Source organism: Pleurodeles waltl, chromosome 1_2 (assembly GCF_031143425.1).
Source record: "Pleurodeles waltl isolate 20211129_DDA chromosome 1_2, aPleWal1.hap1.20221129, whole genome shotgun sequence".
Lineage (NCBI taxonomy): Eukaryota > Metazoa > Chordata > Amphibia > Caudata > Salamandridae > Pleurodeles > Pleurodeles waltl.
Genome location: NC_090437.1, coordinates 513,483,476 through 513,506,495, shown reverse-complemented (window position 1 = coordinate 513,506,495; position 23,020 = coordinate 513,483,476). Strand labels below are relative to the sequence as shown.

The 23,020-nt window shown below is 47.2% G+C and overlaps 1 protein-coding gene across 33 annotated transcripts in view; it reads right to left on the bottom strand.

Annotated features, from left to right (window-relative positions):
- Nucleotides 1-23,020, bottom strand: part of ANK2 (ankyrin 2) — a 1,630,948-nt gene that overhangs the window by 513,316 nt on the left and 1,094,612 nt on the right. For all 33 annotated transcript variants that reach the window (XM_069241684.1, XM_069241892.1, XM_069241902.1 and 30 more), the window contains one exon: nt 8,075-8,260. In XM_069241684.1, the coding sequence (XP_069097785.1) occupies nt 8,075-8,260 (186 nt within the window). The remainder of the gene's footprint in view (nt 1-8,074; nt 8,261-23,020) is intronic.

The following is a 23,020-nucleotide window of genomic DNA, read 5'->3' as shown; positions in this document are numbered from 1 at the left end:
TACTCAGCCAATACCTGATCACACGACAAATTCCAAAATTGTCATTAGAAATTCATTTTTGCAATTTGAAATTGTTCTAAATTCTTAAAAGTCCTGCTAGGGCCTTGTGTGTTAAGTCCCTGTTTAGCATTGTCTTTTAGAGTTTAAAAGTTTGTTAAAAGTTTGAAATTAGATTCTAGAAACAGTTTTAGATTCTTTAAAAAGTCTTCCAACTCTTAGCAAAATAATGTCTGATACAGAGATGAATGTGGTGGAACTCGACACCACACCTTACCTCCATCTTAAGATGAGGGAGCTAAGGTCTCTCTGTAATATCAAAAAAATAACCATTGGCTCCAGACCTACCAAAATTCAGCTCCAGGAGCTGTTGGCAGAGTTTGAAAAAGCCAACCCCTCTGATGATGACCTCACAGAGGAAGAAATTAGTGACTTGGAGGCCAATGTCCCTCCTCCAGTCCTAAATAGGGAGAACAGGACCCCTCAAGTCCTGTCTCCAACTGTGTTAGTCAGAAATAGTGAGTCCCTCACAGGAGGGTCCCACATTTCTGAAATCACTGAGGATGCTCTCAGTGAAGATGACCTCCTGTTAGCCAGGATGGCCAAAAGATTGGCTTTAGAGAGACAGCTCCTAGCCATAGAAAGGGAAAGACAAGAGATGGGCCTAGGACCCATCAATGGTGGCAGCAATATAAATAGGGTCAGAGATTCTCCTGACATGTTAAAAATCCCCAAAGGGATTGTGACAAAATATGAAGATGGTGATGACATCACCAAATGGTTCACAGCTTTTGAGAGGGCTTGTGTAACCAGAAAAGTGAACAGATCTCACTGGGGTGCTCTCCTTTGGGAAATGTTCACTGGAAAGTGTAGGGATAGACTCCTCACACTCTCTGGAAAAGATGCAGAATCTTATGACCTCATGAAGGGTACCCTGATTGAGGGCTTTGGATTCTCCACTGAGGAGTACAGGATTAGGTTCAGGGGGGCTCAAAAATCCTCGAGCCAGACCTGGGTTGACTTTGTTGACTACTCAGTGAAAACACTAGATGGTTGGATTCAAGGCAGTGGTGTAAGTAATTATGATGGGCTGTACAATTTATTTGTGAAAGAACACCTGTTAAGTAATTGTTTCAATGATAAACTGCATCAGCATCTGGTAGACCTAGGACCAATTTCTCCCCAAGAATTGGGAAAGAAGGCGGACCATTGGGTCAAGACAAGGGTGTCCAAGACTTCAACAGGGGGTGACCAAAAGAAAGGGGTCACAAAGACTCCCCAGGGGAAGGGTGATGAGACAACCAAAACTAAAAATAGTAAAGAGTCTTCTACAGGCCCCCAAAAACCTGCACAGGAGGGTGGGCCCAGAGCCTCTTCACAAAACAATGGGTACAAGGGTAAAAACTTTGATCCCAAAAAGGCCTGGTGTCATAGCTGTAAACAGCATGGACACCAAACTGGAGACAAGGCCTGTCCCAAGAAAGGTTCCACTCCAAACTCCCATCCAGGTAACACTGGTATGGCTAGTCTCCAAGTGGGATCAACAGTGTGCCCAGAGCAAATCAGGGTCCACACTGAAGCTACTCTAGTTTCTGAGGGTGGGGTGGATTTAGCCACACTAGCTGTCTGGCCGCCTAACATGCAAAAATACAGACAGCAACTCTTAATTAATGGGACTAGAATAGAGGGCCTGAGGGATACAGGTGCCAGTGTCACCATGGTGACAGAGAAACTGGTTTCCCCTGGCCAATACCTGACTGGAAAAACTTACACAGTCACCAACGCTGACAATCAGAGAAAAGTACATCCCATGGCAATGGTTACTTTAGAATGGGGAGGGGTCAATGGCCTGAAACAGGTGGTGGTCTCCTCAAATATCCCAGTGGACTGTCTGCTTGGAAATGACCTGGAGTCCTCAGCATGGGCTGAGGTAGAACTAAAAACCCATGCAGCAATGCTGGGTATCCCTGAACTGTTGTGTGTGAAAACAAGAGCACAATGCAAGGCACAGGGTGAACAAGTAGAGCTGGAGTCTGGAAGAATGGCCCAGCCTACCAAGAGAACAGGAAAGTCAGTTGGGAAACCAACTGCAACACAGCAAAAGAAAGGGAACCTCTCTTCTCAGGAAGAAGTTCTGCCCTCTGAGGGAACTGAGCCTTTGGAGCTTGAACCTTATCAGGTTGAGCTCTTAGGCCCAGGGGGACCCTCAAGGGAGGAGCTGTGTAAGGGACAAGAAACCTGTCCCTCTCTTGAAGGCCTTAGGCAGCAAGCTGCTGAAGAGTCCAAAGGCAAGAAAAATGGAACACATAGGGTCTATTGGGAAGATGGACTCCTGTACACTGAGGCCAGAGACCCCAAACCTGGTGCCACTAGGAGAGTGGTAGTGCCTCAGCTGTTCAGGAAGTTCATCCTAACATTGGACCATGACATTCCCCTTGCTGGACATTTGGGACAAACCAAGACGTGGGAGAGGTTAGTCAACCACTTCTACTGGCCCAATATGTCCAACATGGTTAAGGAGTTTTGCCTCTCCTGCCCCACCTGTCAAGCCAGTGGTAAGACAGGTGGACATCCAAAGGCCCCCCTCATTCCACTTCCAGTGGTGGGGGTTCCCTTTGAAAGAGTGGGTGTGGACATAGTTGGTCCACTAGAACCTCCCACAGCCTCAGGAAATATGTATATCCTGGTAGTAGTGGATCATGCTACCAGGTATCCTGAAGCTATTCCCCTTAGGTCGACTACTGCCCCTGCAGTAGCCAAGGCCCTCATTGGTATCTTTACCAGAGTGGGTTTCCCTAAGGAGGTGGTGTCTGACAGAGGTACCAACTTCATGTCAGCATACCTAAAGCACATGTGGAATGAGTGTGGAGTGACTTATAAATTCACTACACCATACCATCCACAAACTAATGGCTTGGTTGAGAGATTCAACAAGACATTAAAAGGCATGATCATGGGGCTCCCAGAAAAACTCAAAAGGAGATGGGATGTCCTCTTGCCATGTCTGCTTTTCGCTTACAGAGAGGTGCCACAGAAGGGAGTAGGATTCTCACCCTTTGAACTTCTGTTTGGTCATCCTGTAAGGGGACCACTTGCTCTTGTTAAAGAAGGCTGGGAGAGACCTCTTCATGAGCCTAAACAAGACATAGTGGACTATGTACTTGGCCTTCGCTCTAGAATGGCAGAGTACATGGAAAAGGCAACCAAAAACCTTGAGGCCAGCCAACAGCTCCAGAAGTTTTGGTATGACCAAAAGGCTGCACTGGTTGAGTTCCAACCAGGGCAGAAAGTCTGGGTTCTGGAGCCTGTGGCTCCCAGGGCACTCCAGGACAAATGGAGTGGCCCTTACCCAGTACTAGAGAGGAAGAGTCAGGTCACCTACTTGGTGGACCTGGGCACAAGCAGGAGCCCCAAGAGGGTGATCCATGTGAACCGCCTTAAGCTCTTCCATGACAGGGCTGATGTGAATCTGTTGATGGTAACAGATGAGGATCAGGAGGCAGAGAGTGAACCTCTCCCTGATCTTCTGTCATCAGACCCAAAAGATGGCACAGTAGATGGAGTGATCTACTCAGACACCCTCTCTGGCCAACAGCAAGCTGATTGTAGGAGAGTCCTACAACAGTTTCCTGAACTCTTCTCCTTAACCCCTGGTCAGACCCCCCTGTGTACCCATGATGTGGACACAGGAGACAGCATGCCTGTCAAGAACAAAATCTTTAGACAGTCTGACCATGTTAAGGAAAGCATCAAGGTGGAAGTCCACAAGATGCTAGAATTGGGAGTAATTGAGCGCTCTGACAGCCCCTGGGCTAGCCCAGTGGTCTTAGTCCCCAAACCTCACACCAAAGATGGAAAGAAAGAGATGAGGTTTTGTGTGGACTACAGAGGGCTCAATTCTGTCACCAAGACAGATGCTCATCCAATTCCAAGAGCTGATGAGCTCATAGATAAATTAGGTGCTGCCAAATTCTTAAGTACCTTTGACTTGACAGCAGGGTACTGGCAAATAAAAATGGCACCTGGAGCAAAAGAGAAAACAGCATTCTCCACACCTGATGGGCATTATCAGTTTACTGTTATGCCCTTTGGTTTAAAGAATGCCCCTGCCACCTTCCAAAGGTTGGTGAATCAAGTCCTTGCTGGCTTGGAGTCCTTTAGCACAGCTTATCTTGATGATATTGCTGTCTTTAGCTCCACCTGGCAGGATCACCTGGTCCACCTGAAGAAGGTTTTGAAGGCTCTGCAATCTGCAGGCCTCTCTATCAAGGCATCCAAATGCCAGATAGGGCAGGGAACTGTGGTTTACTTGGGCCACCTTGTAGGTGGAGGCCAAGTTCAGCCACTCCAACCCAAGATCCAGACTATTCTGGACTGGGTAGCTCCAAAAACCCAGACTCAAGTCAGGGCATTCCTTGGCTTGACTGGGTATTACAGGAGGTTTGTGAAGGGATATGGATCCATTGTGACAGCCCTCACTGAACTCACCTCCAAGAAGATGCCCAAGAAAGTGAACTGGACTGTAGAATGCCAACAGGCCTTTGACACCCTGAAACAGGCAATGTGCTCAGCACCAGTTCTAAAAGCTCCAGATTATTCTAAGCAGTTCATTGTGCAGACTGATGCCTCTGAACATGGGATAGGGGCAGTTTTGTCCCAAACAAATGATGATGGCCTTGACCAGCCTGTTGCTTTCATTAGCAGGAGGTTACTCCCCAGGGAGCAGCGTTGGAGTGCCATTGAGAGGGAGGCCTTTGCTGTGGTTTGGTCCCTGAAGAAGCTGAGACCATACCTCTTTGGGACTCACTTCCTAGTTCAAACTGACCACAGACCTCTCAAATGGCTGATGCAAATGAAAGGTGAAAATCCTAAACTGTTGAGGTGGTCCATCTCCCTACAGGGAATGGACTTTATAGTGGAACACAGACCTGGGACTGCCCATGCCAATGCAGATGGCCTTTCCAGGTTCTTCCACTTAGAAAATGAAGACTCTCTTGGGAAAGGTTAGTCTCATCCTCTTTCGTTTGGGGGGGGGTTGTGTAAGGAAATGCCTCCTTGGCATGGTTGCCCCCTGACTTTTTGCCTTTGCTGATGCTATGTTTACAATTGAAAGTGTGCTGAGGCCTGCTAACCAGGCCCCAGCACCAGTGTTCTTTCCCTAACCTGTACTTTTGTATCCACAATTGGCAGACCCTGGCATCCAGATAAGTCCCTTGTAACTGGTACTTCTAGTACCAAGGGCCCTGATGCCAAGGAAGGTCTCTAAGGGCTGCAGCATGTCTTATGCCACCCTGGAGACCTCTCACTCAGCACAGACACACTGCTTGCCAGCTTGTGTGTGCTAGTGAGAACAAAACGAGTAAGTCGACATGGCACTCCCCTCAGGGTGCCATGCCAGCCTCTCACTGCCTATGCAGTATAGGTAAGACACCCCTCTTGCAGGCCTTACAGCCCTAAGGCAGGGTGCACTATACCATAGGTGAGGGTACCAGTGCATGAGCATGGTACCCCTACAGTGTCTAAACAAAACCTTAGACATTGTAAGTGCAGGGTAGCCATAAGAGTATATGGTCTGGGAGTCTGTCAACCACGAACTCCACAGCACCATAATGGCTACACTGAAAACTGGGAAGTTTGGTATCAAACTTCTCAGCACAATAAATGCACACTGATGCCAGTGTACATTTTATTGTAAAATACACCACAGAGGGCACCTTAGAGGTGCCCCCTGAAACTTGACCGACTGTCTGTGTAGGCTGACTAGTTCCAGCAGCCTGCCACACCAGAGACATGTTGCTGGCCCCATGGGGAGAGTGCCTTTGTCACTCTGAGGCCAGTAACAAAGCCTGCACTGGGTGGAGATGCTAACACCTCCCCCAGGCAGGAGCTGTGACACCTGGCGGTGAGCCTCAAAGGCTCACCCCTTTGTCACAACCCAGCAGGGCACTCCAGCTTAGTGGAGTTGCCGCCCCCTCCGGCCACGGCCCCCACTTTTGGCGGCAAGGCTGGAGGGAACAAAGAAAGCAACAAGGAGGAGTCACTGGCCAGTCAGGACAGCCCCTAAGGTGTCCTGAGCTGAAGTGACTCTAACTTTTAGAAATCCTCCATCTTGCAGATGGAGGATTCCCCCAATAGGGTTAGGATTGTGACCCCCTCCCCTTGGGAGGAGGCACAAAGAGGGTGTACCCACCCTCAGGGCTAGTAGCCATTGGCTACTAACCCCCCAGACCTAAACACGCCCTTAAATTTAGTATTTAAGGGCTACCCTGAACCCTAGAAAATTAGATTCCTGCAACTACAAGAAGAAGGACTGCCTAGCTGAAAACCCCTGCAGAGGAAGACCAGAAGACGACAACTGCCTTGGCTCCAGAAACTCACCGGCCTGTCTCCTGCCTTCCAAAGATCCTGCTCCAGCGACGCCTTCCAAAGGGACCAGCGACCTCGACATCCTCTGAGGACTGCCCCTGCTTCGAAAAGACAAGAAACTCCCGAGGACAGCGGACCTGCTCCAAGAAAGGCTGCAACTTTGTTTCCAGCAGCCTTGAAAGAACCCTGCAAGCTCCCCGCAAGAAGCGTGAGACTTGCAACACTGCACCCGGCGACCCCGACTCGGCTGGTGGAGACCCAACACCTCAGGAGGGACCCCAGGACTACTCTGATACTGTGAGTACCAAAACCTGTCCCCCCTGAGCCCCCACAGCGCCGCCTGCAGAGGGAATCCCGAGGCTTCCCCTGACCGCGACTCTTTGAATCCAAAGTCCCGACGCCTGGGAGAGACCCTGCACCCGCAGCCCCCAGGACCTGAAGGACCGGACTTTCACTGGAGAAGTGACCCCCAGGAGTCCCTCTCCCTTGCCCAAGTGGAGGTTTCCCCGAGGAACCCCCCCCTTGCCTGCCTGCAGCGCTGAAGAGATCCCGAGATCTCTCATAGACTAACATTGCGAACCCGACGCCTGTTTCTACACTGCACCCGGCCGCCTCCGCGCTGCTGAGGGTGAAATTTCTGTGTGGACTTGTGTCCCCCCCGGCGCCCTACAAAACCCCCCTGGTCTGCCCTCCGAGGACGCGGGTACTTACCTGCAAGCAGACCGGAACCGGGGCACCCCCTTCTCTCCATTCTAGCCTATGTGTTTTGGGCACCACTTTGAACTCTGCACCTGACCGGCCCTGAGCTGCTGGTGTGGTGACTTTGGGGTTGCTCTGAACCCCCAACGGTGGGCTACCTTGGACCAAGAACTGAACCCTGTAAGTGTCTTACTTACCTGGTAAAACTAACCAAAACTTACCTCCCCCAGGAACTGTGAAAATTGCACTGTGTCCACTTTTAAAACAGCTATTTGTCAATAACTTGTAAAGTATACATGCAATTTTTATGATTTAAAGTTCCTAAAGTACTTACCTGCAATACCTTTCAAATGAGATATTACATGTAGAATTTGAACCTGTGGTTCTTAAAATAAACTAAGAAAAGATATTTTTCTATAACAAAACCTATTGGCTGGATTTGTCTCTGAGTGTGTGTACCTCATTTATTGTCTATGTGTATGTACAACAAATGCTTAACACTACTCCTTGGATAAGCCTACTGCTCGACCACACTACCACAAAATAGAGCATTAGTATTATCTCTTTTTGCCACTATCTTACCTCTAAGGGGAACCCTTGGACTCTGTGCATGCTATTCCTTACTTTGAAATAGCACATACAGAGCCAACTTCCTACACACAGCCTTTTCTTATGTCATGCCTATGTCTTAGAAAAACTCCTGATTATTCTCAGGAGTTGTCCAATCTCCTTCTTTTACACAGAGATCTAAAAACTCATCTGTTCTCTTCCACGTAATCATCTGTCAGACACAGATTTGGGGAGAGTGCCAGGAAACCCCTTGGTTGTGCGGTTGCACCTCATACATTTCCCATCATCTTCATTATCAACTCCACTGTTGTCCATTCTTGAAGACAACTCATGGAAAAACATTACAAAACCCCCTGCAAATACACAATACATATTGCCAGTGGAATCTTTCTCAGCTATCCAACAGGGATAATGTGACAGGAGTCTGAGAGGCGCCACTCACCTTGGATTGTACATCTGCGTTGTGGTCATTTTGGAGCAGCAGGGCTGCAGACTTAGTGTCATCTTTCCGAGCAGCGATATGCAGAGCAGGCAGCCTGACTTTACCCTTGGTGTCATTCTCCAGGAGGATGGCCACCACCTGGTTGTGTCCTTGCTGTAGTGCCACAGCTAGTGGAGTGAAGCCATCCTGTGAGAGGTTAAAAGACAATCCATAAGCATTGGATCATTTAGGACACTCTGATTGCCATTTGATAAAATCTCTGAACAGAAACAACACATTTTCACAGAACTACAATTTTTTTTAAAGAAATGTACCTTTTCTTTTTAGATGTATTAAAAGTTATTTTAGTGACTTCCCACAGTGCCACATCAAGTGCTGCAGGAGGATTTACGGCTGAAAAGTAGTCTTTCTGTTGACAGTTATTTGTATTTTATGTGCCATTATCCCAGTAAATAAGGCTCGATTCCCCAAACATTTTAGATGATGACTCAAGCAACCTGGTTACTCTGTCATTCATAAGACTCTAAAAAGATTACAATCCCAATTGTGCTCAGGGATCAGTGTAGGGAATCCCACCACAGTGTCTCACAATATGCAATGTAAGCGAGGTCAACACCTTCACAGATTGATTTTTTGGCCATTCACAAGCAATTGCTATGTCTGTGTCACACACCCATTTTTTTAAATCCCACCTGAATTAAGCAGATGTAATACATTTAATTCTGTAGTCCCAGTGTGAACGGCAGTCACTAATTAATTTATAATGAAAAGTCATCAGAACTTGACTATTATAAGGTTACTAATGACATCACAATGCCTACTGCTAAAGCCAGCAGCTGAGGTGAATGGGAAACCAGGCCAAAGAACATAACTAAAGCACAGAACATTGTTTTAGCTTTTTTCTGCTCTATTTTAAGGGTGTGGTGTGGGTGAGGGTGTTTCATAATGACTTGAGCTGCCAACCTTGGAGCTGGAGGAACTAAGTTTGAGTTTGTGAGCTCAATATCCTGTGATTCTGGGCAAATCACTTAATCTCCCCATGCCTACAATTCAGTCGAGACCCTCACATGTAATTTGCCATGCTTTACCAATCCTCGATTTAATTTAATAGCTTACAATGACAAGCAGAGAGAATAAGTTTATTTTTTGCACTCCTGAGAATAAAGCAAGAATCTTTCTTCATGTTGTTAACACATTCCGAGCTACTGCACTTTAAAATAAAAGAAAACTGACTTGTATTGAACTGTTTCTAATATCTTTTTGCAACAAATATCTAACAGGTTTTTGATGTGTTTACATTTTGTGTTAGAGATTTTATTTTTATTCTTCATGTTTCCAAACATGCTTGCTCTTTCACATAAAGGATTTTCACACCGAGGTTTTAAGTGGTTTGTTAGAAAGGAGAAGGTGTGACTACGAACAGTATATGGGCTGTAGTACCCCCTGGCATATCTGACAAGGAGTCCCACAAGGAGTTCCATAACCTTATAAAGGAACTCAGGGTTCGGCTTTATTCCTCTTTTTGGTTATGGAACCCGTAACTGAAATACAGTATCCTTAGAATGTACAGCAGGGGGTGCTTTATACCCTATATAATTGGTGCATAAGAAATTGCTCAAAATTGCAGCACACTATCCCTTTTTGACAAGGGAATTGTAAGAAGGGAAAGGAAAGGTTTGTGGAAAAAGTTTTCAATTAAATGAAAAGAAATTAAAAACATATTTTTTGTTTTTTACTTCTTAGCTAACCCTAGCAACACAAAAGGATGATGGACAGAGTGCTGAACAAGGCTGAACAGCCATATGCAAATCAGTCTTGACCCAACAGTCCAGCCCGAGCTGCCAAGCCAGGTCCTCCCTGGACCGGAAACAAGCATCCATGGGGAACAGGGTCAAGACTGCTTTGCACATGGCTGGGTTCAAATTGAGGTGGCTTGGTGGGCAAAAGAACGTTGGATTAAATCCAGATCTGTGACCTTGGGTGAGTGTTTGAAATGTTTCAACACTCCGTCCATCATCCTTTTGTGTTCTTAGCTAACCCCACACATGTCAAATCTCTGCAATGCAGAATCACCGTGCATATGCTTATAGGTCATGACAACAGTCACAAATTGGTGCAATGCATAGGTAAGATTCCAATGTTCTGAATCATCCCTAAAAGTACTTGTGGCTATATCCCAGGCCATGTGTAGTTTTCTGGATGATTTACCACAACCTTAAGTTTAGATTACTCCAATGTGGTAATTAAACATTATCTTTCTTCTTTAACCCCTTGCGCGCCATGGACGTAATGGTTACATCTTTGGCTGCGCCTCTCAGGTGCCCCGGACGTAACTATTACGTCCGATTACCAGCCCTCAGGGAAGCGCTAGTGCTCCCCCCTAGGGCCGCCCGCACCCCCCCAGGTCAGGGCTGGAAGGGGAATTGCTTCCCCTTGCACCCCAACCCCCCCAGTGACGTCTGATGACTTCAGCACACAAGAGCGTGCTGACCTCATCAGAGGTCACCTCCCATCGCGTTGGAAGCATGCTTCAAGCGAAATTGCGGAAGAGAAATGCTCAGCCTAATGTAATTAGGACGATCTGCCCTGGGGTCAGAAAACCCTGAGACACTAAGGATACATATTTTTTTTCTCCCCGGGATGCTAAATTATTTTTAGTTCATTTCTGGCCCCCTATGGGGGCAGAAGCAACTAGACACCAGGGTATTTTTTTTAAATATACTAACGCAAAAGGGGAGTGGCCCCTTGGGCAAGGGCAGCTCCCCGAGGGGGGCAAAATATTTTTAGGGCTTTTCTGCCCCCCCGGAGGCAGATCAGCCTAATATAATTAGACACCAGGGATATAGGCAGATCAGCCTAATATAATTAGACACCAGGGATATATATATATATATCCCTGGTGTCTAATTATATTAGGCTGATCTGCCTCCGGGGGGGGCAGAAAAGCCCTAAAAATATTTTCCTCTCCACCCCCACCCCCCGGGGGAGTGACCCCTTAGGCAAGGTTCACTCCCCTGGGGGGAAAAATTTATTTAGGCCATTTCTGCCACCCTTGGAGGCACATCAGCCTATTTTTGTAAGGCCAATCTGCTCCCAAAGGGGGCAGAAACCACTAGACACCAGGGATTGGTGTTTGTGTATGTGTGTGTTTTGTTTGAGGGGGCTGCCCCTTGGGCAAGGGTTGCTCCCCATGGGGGCACATTACTGTTGGCCATATCTGCCCCCTTGGGGGAAGATCAGTCTATTTTTGGAATGCCCATCTGCCCCCAAGGGGGACAGAAAGCCCACCTGACCCCAGGGAAGATTTTTTGTCAAAATAAGAGGGTGGGGGTATGGCCATACCCCCACCCCAAATAAATGGGGCCACAGTTGTTCTGCCCACCAGTGGGCAGATGGGGCAACTACCCCTGATCCACACCCCGGGGGGGGGCAGAAAGTCTGCAAGATAGCATGGAATAAAAATAAAAAAAACAGTAGTGGGGTGGTGGCTACCAACCAGCATGGGCCTGGTTATGCCCCACCCCAACGGAAGGGGGTAACAGTCTTTCAGCTCTCACCCGCACATTAAAACATCTTATCCCACGGCAAGCAAGAGGACATTTGATTATTTTGGTTTTACATTTGGCCCATGGGAGCTTGGTAACTCTCAAAATCGTACCACTTGGAATGGTGAGGGCTGCACTTTTTTGACTTTGGGACGCTGCCATGTAGAAAAATCCACAAGACCCAGAGACATCTGAAAACTAAACATCTGGTTAATTCCAGGGTGGTGTGCTTCACATGCACCTGCACTATTTTCTTACCCACAATGCCCTGCAAACCTCCAACTTTGCTGGAAATCACACATTTCTGTGATGGAACCTTCCGGAATCTGCAGGAATCCACAAAATTCCTACCACCCAACATTGTCTCATGTATACCGATAGAAATTCGGCTGCACTTGTCAGCCTTAAAATGTTTTTTTTTCAAACTGCCCTTTTGGACACGCTTTGGTTCCCCCTCAATTTTGACATGTTTTTGGCTCTTCCCTGTCACAGGCACTTGACCCACCTACACAAGTGAGGTATCATTTTTATCGCGAGACTGAGTGGAACTTTGGGTGGTAGGAAATTTGTCCCAGTGCGGTGATCCCAAACAGAAATGTGGGAAAAAAGTGATCTTTTTGCTAAATTTGAGGTTTGCTGAGGATTCGGGGTAAGAAAACATTGGGGGATCCACACAAGTCACACCTCCCTGGACTCCTTCGGGTGTCTAGTTTTAAAAAATGTCTGGGTTTGGTAGGTTTCCCTAGATGGCTGCTGAGCCCAGGACCAAAAACACAGGTGCCTCCCCCCCCCACCAAAACAGGTAGTTTTGTATTTGATCATTTTGATGTGTCCAGATAGTGTTTTGGGGTATTTCCTTTCACAAGCACTAAGCCTAACCACACAAGTGATTTACCATTTTTATCAAGAGACTTGGGGGAATGCTGGGTGGAAGGAAATCTGTGGCTCCTCTCAGATTCCAGAACCTTCTGTCATCGAAATGAGAGGAAAAAGTGTTTTTTTTGCCAAATTGTGAGGTTTGCAAAGGATTCTGGGTAACAGAATCTGGTCAGAGCCCCACAAGTCACCCCATCTTGGATTCCCCTTGGTATCTAGTTTTCAAAAATGCGCAGGTTTGCTAGGTTTCCCTAGGTGACGGCTGAGCTAGAGGCCAAAATCCACAGCTAGGCACTTTGCAAGAAACAGCTCTGTTTCTTTTGGGAAAATGTGATGTGTCCACGTTGTGTTTTGGAGCGGGCGCTAGGCCTACCCACACAAGTGAGGTACCATTTTTAGCGGGAGACTTGGGGGAACGCTAGGTGGAAGGAAATTTGTGGCTCCTCTCAGAATCCAGAACTTTCTGTCACCAAAGTGAGAGGAAAAAAAGTTTTTGGGGCCAAATTGTGAGGTTTGCAAAGGATTCTGGGTAACAGAACCTGGTCACAGCCCCACAAGTCACCCCAACTTGGATTCCCCTAGGTGTCTAGTTTTGAAAAAGGCGCAGGTTTGGTAGGTTTCCCCAGGTGCCGGCTGAGCTAGAGGCCAAAATCAGATTTCAATGTAAAAATGTGATGTGGCCATGTTGTGTTTCCTGTCGCGAGCATTAGGCCTACTCACGCAAGTGAGGTACCATTTCTATCAGGAGACTTGGGGGAACACAGAATAGAAAAACAAGTGTTATTGCCCCTTGTCCTTCTCTACATTTTTTCCTTCCAAATGTAAGACAGTGTGTAAAAAAGACGTCTATTTGAGAAATGCCCTGTAATTCACATGCTAGTATGGGCACCCCGGAATTCAGAGATGTGCAAATAGTCACTGCTTCTCATCACCTTATCTTGTGCCCATTTTGGAAATACAAAGATTTTCTTGACACCTATTTTTCACTTTTTATATTTCAGCAAATTAATTGCTGTATACCCTGTATAGAATGAAAACCTATTGCATGGTGCAGCTCATTTATTGGCTCTGGGTACCTAGGGTTCATGATGAACCTACAAGCCCCTATATATCCATGCAACCAGAAGAGTCAAGCAGACATAACGGTATATTGCTTTCAAAAATCTGACATCGCAGAAACAAGTTACAGAGTAAAATGTGGAGAAAAAGGGCTGTTTTTTTCACCTCAATTTCAATAGTTTTTTTTATTTCAGCTGTTATTTTCTGTAGGTAACACTTGTAGGAGCTACACAAATTACCTCTTGCTGAATACAGAATTTTGTCTACTTTCCAGAAATGTTTAGCTTTCTGGGATCCAGCATTGGTTTCACACCCATTTCTGTTACTAAGTGGAAGGAGGCTGAAAGCACAAAAAAATAGTAAAAATGGGGTATGTCCAAGTAAAACGCCAAAATTGTGTTGAAAAATTGGGTTTTCTGATTCAAGTCTGCCTGTTCCTGAAAGCTGGAAAGATGGTGATTTTAGCACCGCAAATCCTTTGTTGATGCCATTTTCAGGAAAAAAACACAAGCCTTCTTCTGCAGCCCTTTTTCCCCAATTTTTTTAAAAGAAACAAAGGGGGTCATTCTGACCCTGGCGGTAAATACCGCTAGGGCGGGGGTTGGCGGTAGCACCGCCAACAGGCTGGCAGTGCTCCGCCGGGCATTCTGACCGCGGCGGTACAGCCGCGGGCAGAAGCGGAAAGGCGGCGGTCTACCGCCGACTTTCAGCTGCCCATGGGAATCCGCCATGGGGATTCTGACACCCCATACCGCCATCCTGTTCCTGGCGGGTCGCCCGCCAGGAACAGGATGGCGGTATGGGGTGTCGTGGGGCCCCTGGGGGCCCCTGCAGTGCCCATGCCAGTGGCATGGGCACTGCAGGGGCCCCTGTAAGAGGGCCCCACAAAGAATTTCAGTGTCTGCTTTGCAGACACTGAAATTCGCAACGGGTGCAACTGCACCCGTCGCACCTTCCCACTCCGCCGGCTCCATTCGGAGCCGGCTTCCTCGTGGGAAGGGTGTTTCCCACTGGGCTGGCGGGCGGACTTTTGGCGGTCGCCCGCCAGCCCAGTGGGAAACCCAGAATGACCGCCGCGGTCTTTTGACCGCGGAACGGTCTTCTGGCGGTCCAAGCTTAGAATCAGGCCCAAAATGTTCGCTTTATTTTGGCTAATTTCTTGGTCTCCATCAGGGGAACCCACAAAGACTGGGTACCTCTAAAATCCCTAGGATGCTGGAAAAAAAGGACACAGATTTGGCGTGGGTAGCCTACTTGGATAAAAGCAAACTGCCCAAATAGCCAAAAAAGGCTTGGCACCTGAGGGGGCAAAGGCTTGGCAGCAAAGGCCTTAAACAGTTTTCATGTATTTCCACAATATTCAGAATCATATGAGTATCTACCAAGCAAGAACGGATTCCTTTTACAATAACATAAAATAATGTAACATATATGAGCTTCTTAGTTTAAAAAGGGTGACTAAAACCATGCTGCACTCTGGTACACAAGTATCATAATGACAAAATTATCTATAAGATGAACTTTCTACTGGCCGCAGTAGAGCTAGAAAGGGTTTTTAGTGTACTACAAAAGGAAATGTATCCTTGTGACAGAAATTGGTGATATTTTCTACTAGGCAATTAATTGGTGGAGTTCCTTACTATTGGAAAGTCATGTTTGGGACAGAAAATGCAACTGTGTTTGTCAGAAGCTACCATTCGTAGGAAGCCACCACTGGAGGCAGTTGTGCAAAGCAATACTGGTAAGTGGGCAGGGAACCAGATTTGCTGTGTGACACCCTCTTACAAATCAGGCTCCACACCATTATAACTGTAGTGAGAGCATTCATTAACTACAGAGGGGCCCATTGTGAGATGTCACCACATCTTTCCTTCTGACCACTAGAGAGATTTCTACCTGGCATTTCTTTCGGTAGTCAGCCGCAATACTTTGATAAATTGGAAAATGGCCCACTTACATTTTTCGTTCCTTCCATTGCAGAGATGGATTACTTTGTGTAATGCCTCTCTATAGAAGCTTCACCGCCGACTGGAAGGATTTAACTCTCTTCAAAGTGGATAATAAGCCATATCTAATTATCACCCAAAAGTTTTTTGTCCTTGCAGTTTCAAATCCTTCCAAATTCATTATTTTACAACTTCTACACATGAACCCAGATTTCAGGTACAACTTTCCTTATTGCATGATCTTAAGCCATACACCATATCTGCTTCCATTTGACGTTTCCATTATTTAATTTGGAATTAGCTTCTAAAACCCAGATTAGGCTGTAGTGATTCAGTTTCATCACTCCAGCATGATACACATCTGAGATCTATCCCTAAAGTGCACAAAGGACAATTAATATAATAGTAGGCTACACACGAAAACACAGGGTTCATATAACATGTAATGCACCTTTTTACATTACTTCTATAAAGGTATATATGATTCATTGGAAAGTTGATGTCCAATATCAAATCATCTGTATTCTATGTTTGACAACACATTAGGCTTATGGTTTTCAGTTACTTGCATAATGACATATACCTAGTAAATGGTTTAACTTTGTTAGGAGAGATGTTGTGACCCATTTGTTATTTCTTCAGGTCCATCTATAGAACACAGCAATCTGTTTCTCTATTTAGAACGTCCAGCATGTGATTTCAGCTATGGTAGGTAACTCTTTTAACACATTCTGCACTAGCTTCAAGTGGCTCAGGCCAAATATGTCCCTGATATTCTCATAAAAGTTATAAGAAAAGAGAACCAGATGTAAATAGAACCAACCCAGACAGTAAGTACCTGGACAACTACCCTGCCACTTGCCTGTGTCTTCCAGTTCCTCCTTGTTCCAGACTGATCCAGTGACACCACAGCTGCCTAGGTTTTCCCGCCTGGGTATTCCCAACCGGGTTTTTCCACTCACCGTTCTTCCCACCAACAGCAGCCCCACCCACCCCAGGACCTACTTATTGCAGGCTGCAGTGCGACTGCATCAATAGGCACCTGGACACCTAGGCTGCCACTTGCCTGTGGTTTCGAGTTTCTGCTTGTTCCAGACTGATCCAGTGACACCACAGCTGCCTGGGATTTTCCCGCTGGGGTTTTCCCACACACTTCTCTCCCCGTCAATAGAAGCCCTGCCCACCCTAGGACCTATTTAATGCAGGCTCCAGCGCAACTGTGCAGCAGGTGCACCAAGGGCAAGCCCGTCTGTGCCCATCTGCGCTTCGACCGCTGCCTGCAACACAACCCCTGGTCTTCCCTCCTCCTGAAGATACACCGTCGCTGTACACCCTCATCCCCAGACACTACAGCAAACACTGCTGCTGCGCCAACCCATACTCCACGTTAGGACCTTTCACCTGCACTCACTGCCACTTCATCTACCACTTTTGTTTAACAAAATGAGGCAAAACCCAATAACCCATAGACCTGGGTAAATAAATAATAAAAACAAAGTTGGACACAAGGAGGAAGTGTATTCCTTGACTTCCATGGCAAATCTAAACTCTAGAAAAAAGAACCCTTTTTGTCTAAGTATGGTGTCTTTAAATTAGTTCATATTTTTTATTTCTTTGAAGCCATTTCATCTTTTTCATTTAGAACAGATTCATCTATTAATACAACTTAAACATTTTTTAATTTATAGGTGCTCCTATGGTGATGGCGCAGTGAAAGTGAATACTGTGAGAATTAAAGTGCCAAAGTGTTATATGGAATATGTACAGAATGTGGTTAAAAAAGAAGACCAATGATCTTCAAAAAGACTCCTTAATTCCAGGTGTCTTGAAGTCACCTTATATTTTTACATTAATCAACATCTAATTTTGTTGACGCTTCAACCCTATATAAAGACACAAATCAATAACGGGTCATCTTCAGGACTGAAAAAGTCCTTATGCTGGTAGCACCTATTGGTTAAAAAATGTTAAACATTGATCTCCAAAACTATTTCTTAATAGCTATCAAAAACGCTTCTGGTCATTTTTATAAGACTCAAACTGCTTGCCAAGTGAACAATCTATTTAGTTTCGAACTTCAGCCTTGACAGAGATAGGAAACGCCATGACTCTGTTTCATATAACCTTGTTTAAATTACTCTGTTCGGACGCTCAGAAGGATGCCAGCTTGCATCTACCATAGCACACACACCAGCCCACTGACCAGCCCCACTCCGAACACACCACAGATACCACATGAACAAAAACACCAACCCACATGCATCCTTCTCAACATCGGCTCACTATGCAAGCATTCCACTAAATGATGGACCTCATCTCCACCCTCGTACCTGACATTGTCTTCCTCACCGAGACCTGGCTCAACCCCACATCCACCCCAGACATTGCCACAGTGATCCTCGAAAGATATAAAATCACTCACCAGGACCGCACCAACAAGCCGGGAGGAGGAACAGCCATCATCCACAAAGAGACCATACAGTGCACCACCACCAGCACCACTCCCTTGGAACACCTCAACTTCAAGCTCATCATGGACTACAAAACAATTATCAGAGGCACCCTCACATACCGACCACCAGGCCCACGCTCCAGCTCCTGCAACACCATTGAAGACTTCATTGTGCCCGTAGCCTTAGACTTCAAGGACTACATCTTCTTCAGCGACCTAGATTTTGACATTGATGACCTCAACGACAACAACACTGCACAAATCTCAGAAACCAGCTGCGCGTACGCCATCAACACCTCCAACCCCACTGTCACTACCAACCTCGAACAGGGAGTGCAAACTTTAATGCCTGGATCTTAGACCTTGCATCCTTGGTGTGGTCTCCCCTGTCTTTTTTGCCTCTGCTTCCCATGTTTGGACTGCGTGCTGGAATCTGTTTTTGCTGTTTTTGATATTCTGGACACTTTACCACTGCTGAACACTGCTAAAGTGCAAGTGCTCCTGTGTAAATTATCTGTGTGATTGGCTTATCCCTGATTGGAATACTTGATTAACTGGTAAGTCCCTATTAAAGTGCACTAGAGGTGCCCAGCTATTGTGAATCAAATGCTACTAGTGGGCCTGCAGCACTGGTTGTGCCGCCTGCAAGAGCAGCACTGTACACATGGCTCACACCTGCCACTGCAGTGTCTGTGTGTGCAGTTTTAAGCTGACAATTCGAACTGGCAAGTGTACCTGTTTACCAGGCCTAAACCTTCCCTTTTTCTACAAGTAAGGCATCCCTAAGGTAGGCCCTAGGTAGCCCCCTGGGCAGGGGCAGTGTATGTTAAAGGTGGGACATGTACTGGTGTGTATTACATGTCCTAACCTGGATCTTAGACCTGGCATCCTTGGTGTGGTCTCCCCTGTCTTTTTTGCCTCTGCTTCCCATGTTTGGACTGCGTGCTGGAATCTGTTTTTGCTGTTTTTGATATTCTGGACACTTTACCACTGCTGAACAATGCTAAAGTGCAAGAGCTCCTGTGTAAATTATCTGTGTGATTGGCTTATCCCTGATTGGAATATTTGATTAACTGGTAAGACCCTATTAAAGTGCACTAGAGGTGCCCAGCGCCTGTGAATCAAATGCTACTAGTGGGCCTGCAGCACCGGTTGTGCCGCCCGCAAGAGCAGCCCTGTACACATGGCTCACACCTGCCACTGCAGTGTCTGTGTGTGCAGTTTTAAGCTGACAATTCGAACTGGCAAGTGTACCTGTTTACCAGGCCTAAACCTTCCTTTTTCTACAAGTAAGGCATCCCTAAGGTAGGCCCTAGGTAGCCCCCTGGGCAGGGTGCAGTGTATGTTAAAGGTGGGACATGTACTGGTGTGTATTGCATGTCCTAACAGTGAAATACTACTATACTCAACTTTCACTGTTGCAAGGACTAACTCCCTCATAGGTGAACATGAGGGCTGCCTTTAAATTACATTTAAGTGCAGATTCCTGTTGGAGACAGATAGAAATATGGAGTTTTGGGTCTCTGAACTCATAATTTAAAAATACATCTTTTGGTAAAGTTGGTTTTTAAATTGTCAGTTTGAAAACGCCACTTTTAGAAAGTAGGCATTTTCTTGCTTAAACCATTCTGTGACTCTGCCTGGTTTTGGATTCCCTGTCTGGGTCAGACTGACAGTTGGGCGTGTGAATCCCCTATAGTCAGTGAGACAAAGGGAGTTTGCAGTAGCCTGCATATCCTGAAGGCCATTTGAGCTAGAGGGAGGAGTGGGCACTTACACCTGAATGGGCTGTGCCTCCCTCACACAATGCAGTCTCCCACTGGTGGGGGGAATCAGGTTCCTTCAGGGTAGTTGTAAGTCCAACCATGCCTGTAGATTGTCTGCTAGACAATGATCTGGAGGATTCCCCTTGGAAGGAGGTGGAACGCAGCTCTCACTTGGGGATGTTGGATCTGCCTGAGTGGGTGTGTGTGCCCACCCGGTCCATGGCAGCCTGTCAGGGTGATCAGAAGACCCAGGAGACCCTGGAGCCTGAAAGAGTGGCCCAGGTGTTTGCCAGGAGGAGGAAGGGCAAGGGGTGCAAGAAACCAGCTCCAAAAGTTAACACGGTCCAGGAGGAGGCTGAACCTGAGGGAGAGGTCCTAGAGCAAACAGGGGAACACATGGCTGATTTGGAGGAGGTCCGTGAGCTGACTCAGTGACAGCAGAAAGGGGGACCCAATAGGGTAGCATTCTGTGAGGCACAGAAGACATGCCCTACTCTGGAGTGTTTGCAGCAGCAGGCTGCAGACCAGGCATCTGGCAAGGAGCCTGGATCGCATTTGATTTACTGGGAGGATGGCCTCTTGTATAGTGAGCCTAAGGTTGCTGAGCCTGGGTCAGCATGTGTGCTGGTGGTACCCCAGTGCTTCAGAGCCTTCCTACTGGGTCTGGCTCATGATGTGCCTTAGGTGGGACATTTGGGGCAGGGCAAGACCTTTGAGAGGTTTGTCACCCACTTTTATGGACCCCAAAAGTGCAAGCACTCAGATGCTTGCTGTAGGTCTTGCCAAACCTGTCAGGCAAGTGGCAAGAGTGCGGGGAAATGTAAGGCTCCCCTCCAACCTTTTCCATTTGTCAGCACCCCTTTTGAGAGAGTAGGTATTGACATTGTGGGGCCTCTGGACCCCAAGACAGCCTTGGGCAACAGGTTTATCCTGGTCTTGGTGGACCATGCCACCCGGTACCCAGAAGTCATTCCCTTAAGATCAATCACTGCCCCTGTGGTGGGACGTGCATTGATTGGTGTTTTTACCTGCATGGGGTTCTCCAAGGAAGTGGTATCTGATAGGGGTACCAACTTCATATGTACCTATATGAAGTCTCTGTGGAAGGAGTGTGGGGTGACCTATAAGTTCACCACTCCTTCCCACCCCCAAAGTAATGGTCTGGTTGAGAGATGCAAACACACCTTGAAGGGAATGATTATGGGCCTCTCAGAGCCCTTGAGACAGAAGTGGGACATCCTCTTGCCATGCCTTCTGTTCGCCTACAGGGAGGTGCCTCAAAAGGGTCTTGGATTTAACCCCTTTGAGTTACTGTATGGACACCCTGTCAGGGGACCTTTAAGTCTGGTGAAGGAGGGCTTGGAGAAGGGCCCCAGCAAGCCCCCCCACGATGTATTCAGTTACATGCTGGCTTTTAGAAACCAGACAGCGTGCTTCCAGCGGCTTGCCGGACGCAGGCAGCTTGCTCAGGAGAACCTGGAGATAAGCCAGGAAGACATGAAGCACCGGTATGACCAGAATGTCATTTGGTTGAGTTCCAGCCTGGGCAGAACGTTTGGGTGATGGCCCCAGTGGAGTCTAGGGCACTCCAGGATAAGTAGACTGAGCCTTTTGAGGTGGTGGAGTGCAAGAGCGATGTCACCTATCTGGTGAACTTGCGGACTCCCAGGAACCACCTCAAGCCTCACTTTGAATGGTCTGAGGCCACCATGCTCCTGGTAACAGATGATGGGGTGGAGGAAGAGAGTGAGCCTCTTCCTGACCTCCTGTCTGCCAAGGAGAAAGATGGGTCTGTGGAGGGTGTGAACCTCTCTCCCTCTCTGACCCCAGAGCAACAGAGGGACTGCAGCCAGGTGTTGGGACAGTTTGACTCATTGTTTTCCTTGACCTCAGGACTCAATCATCTGTGTACACATAATGTGGACACTGGAGACAGTCCTCCTGTGAAACATAAAGTTTACCAAGTGACTAATAAGGTTAGGGCTAGCACTAAAGAGCAAGTCTGTAAGATGTTAGCATTAGGGGTTCTTGAGTTTTCCACCCTGGCACCTTGGGCCAGCCCTGTGGTCTTGGTCCGCAAGGCCGCTGCTCCTGGTACTACTCCAGAACTCAGGTTCTGTGTGGACTATCGGGGACTCAATGCGGTCACAAAACTGACGCGCACCCCATCCCCCGAGCTGATGAGCTCCTTGACCGGTTAGAGACTGCCAAGTATCTAAGTACTTTTGATTTGACCTCTGGATATGGGCAGATTGCCCTAACCGAGGGGGTTAAGGAGAAGCCTGCATTCTTCACACCAGATGGGCACTACCAGTTTAGGGTGATGCCCTTTGGGATGAGGAATGCCGCTGCCACCTTTCAGAAGTTGGTCAACCAGGTGTTGGCTGGGCTGGATGATTTCAGTACAGCCTACCTGGACAACATTGCTGTGTGCAGCTCTACTTGGGAGAAGAACTTACAGCAACCCTACAAGCAAAGATTGACAATATCCTGGCTTGGGAGCCTCCCAAACCCAGTCTGAAGTTAGAGCCTTCTTAGGTCTGACAGGATATTCCAGGAGGTGTGTCAAGGGGTATGGCACTACTGTTGCTCCATTGACTGAGTTAACCTCAAAGAAGCAGCCCAGAAATGTGATCTGGACTGAAGCTTGCCAGACAGGTTTTGATGCCCTGAAGGCAGCCATATGCACAGCACCCATGGCTTCTCTAGTGAACTTGTTGTGCAGACTGATGCTTCAGAGCATGGTATAGGAGCAGTATTAGCACAGTTGAATGAAGACAGCCTAGACAAGCCTGTAGCCTTCATTAGTAGGAGGCTACTTCGCCGGGAACGTAGGTGGAGTGCAATTGAATGTGAGGCATTTGCTGTGGTCTGGGCACTGAAGAAGCTAAGACCCTACTTGTTTGGTGGGGATAAGTTTAGTTCGGTCTCACTTCTGGGTTCAGACAAACCACAGGCCCCTCAGATGGTTAATGCAGATGAGGGGTGAGAACCCAAAACTGCTGAGGTGGTCCATCTCCCTACAGGGAATGGACTTTATGGTGGAACACTGCCCTGGCACAGAACAGGCCAATGCTGATGGTCTGTCCAGTTTCTTCTGACTTAGTGATGAGAAATCCCATGAGGGTGGGTGGTTTCTCCCTACTTTCAGCAGGGGACACATGTGTTAGACCTGGCATCCTTGGCGTGGTCTCCCCAGTCTTTTTTGCCTCTGCTTCTCATGTTTGGACTGTGTGCTGGGCTCTGTTTGTGCTGTTTTTGGTACTCTGTGCACTTTACCACTGCTGAACAGTGCTAAAGTG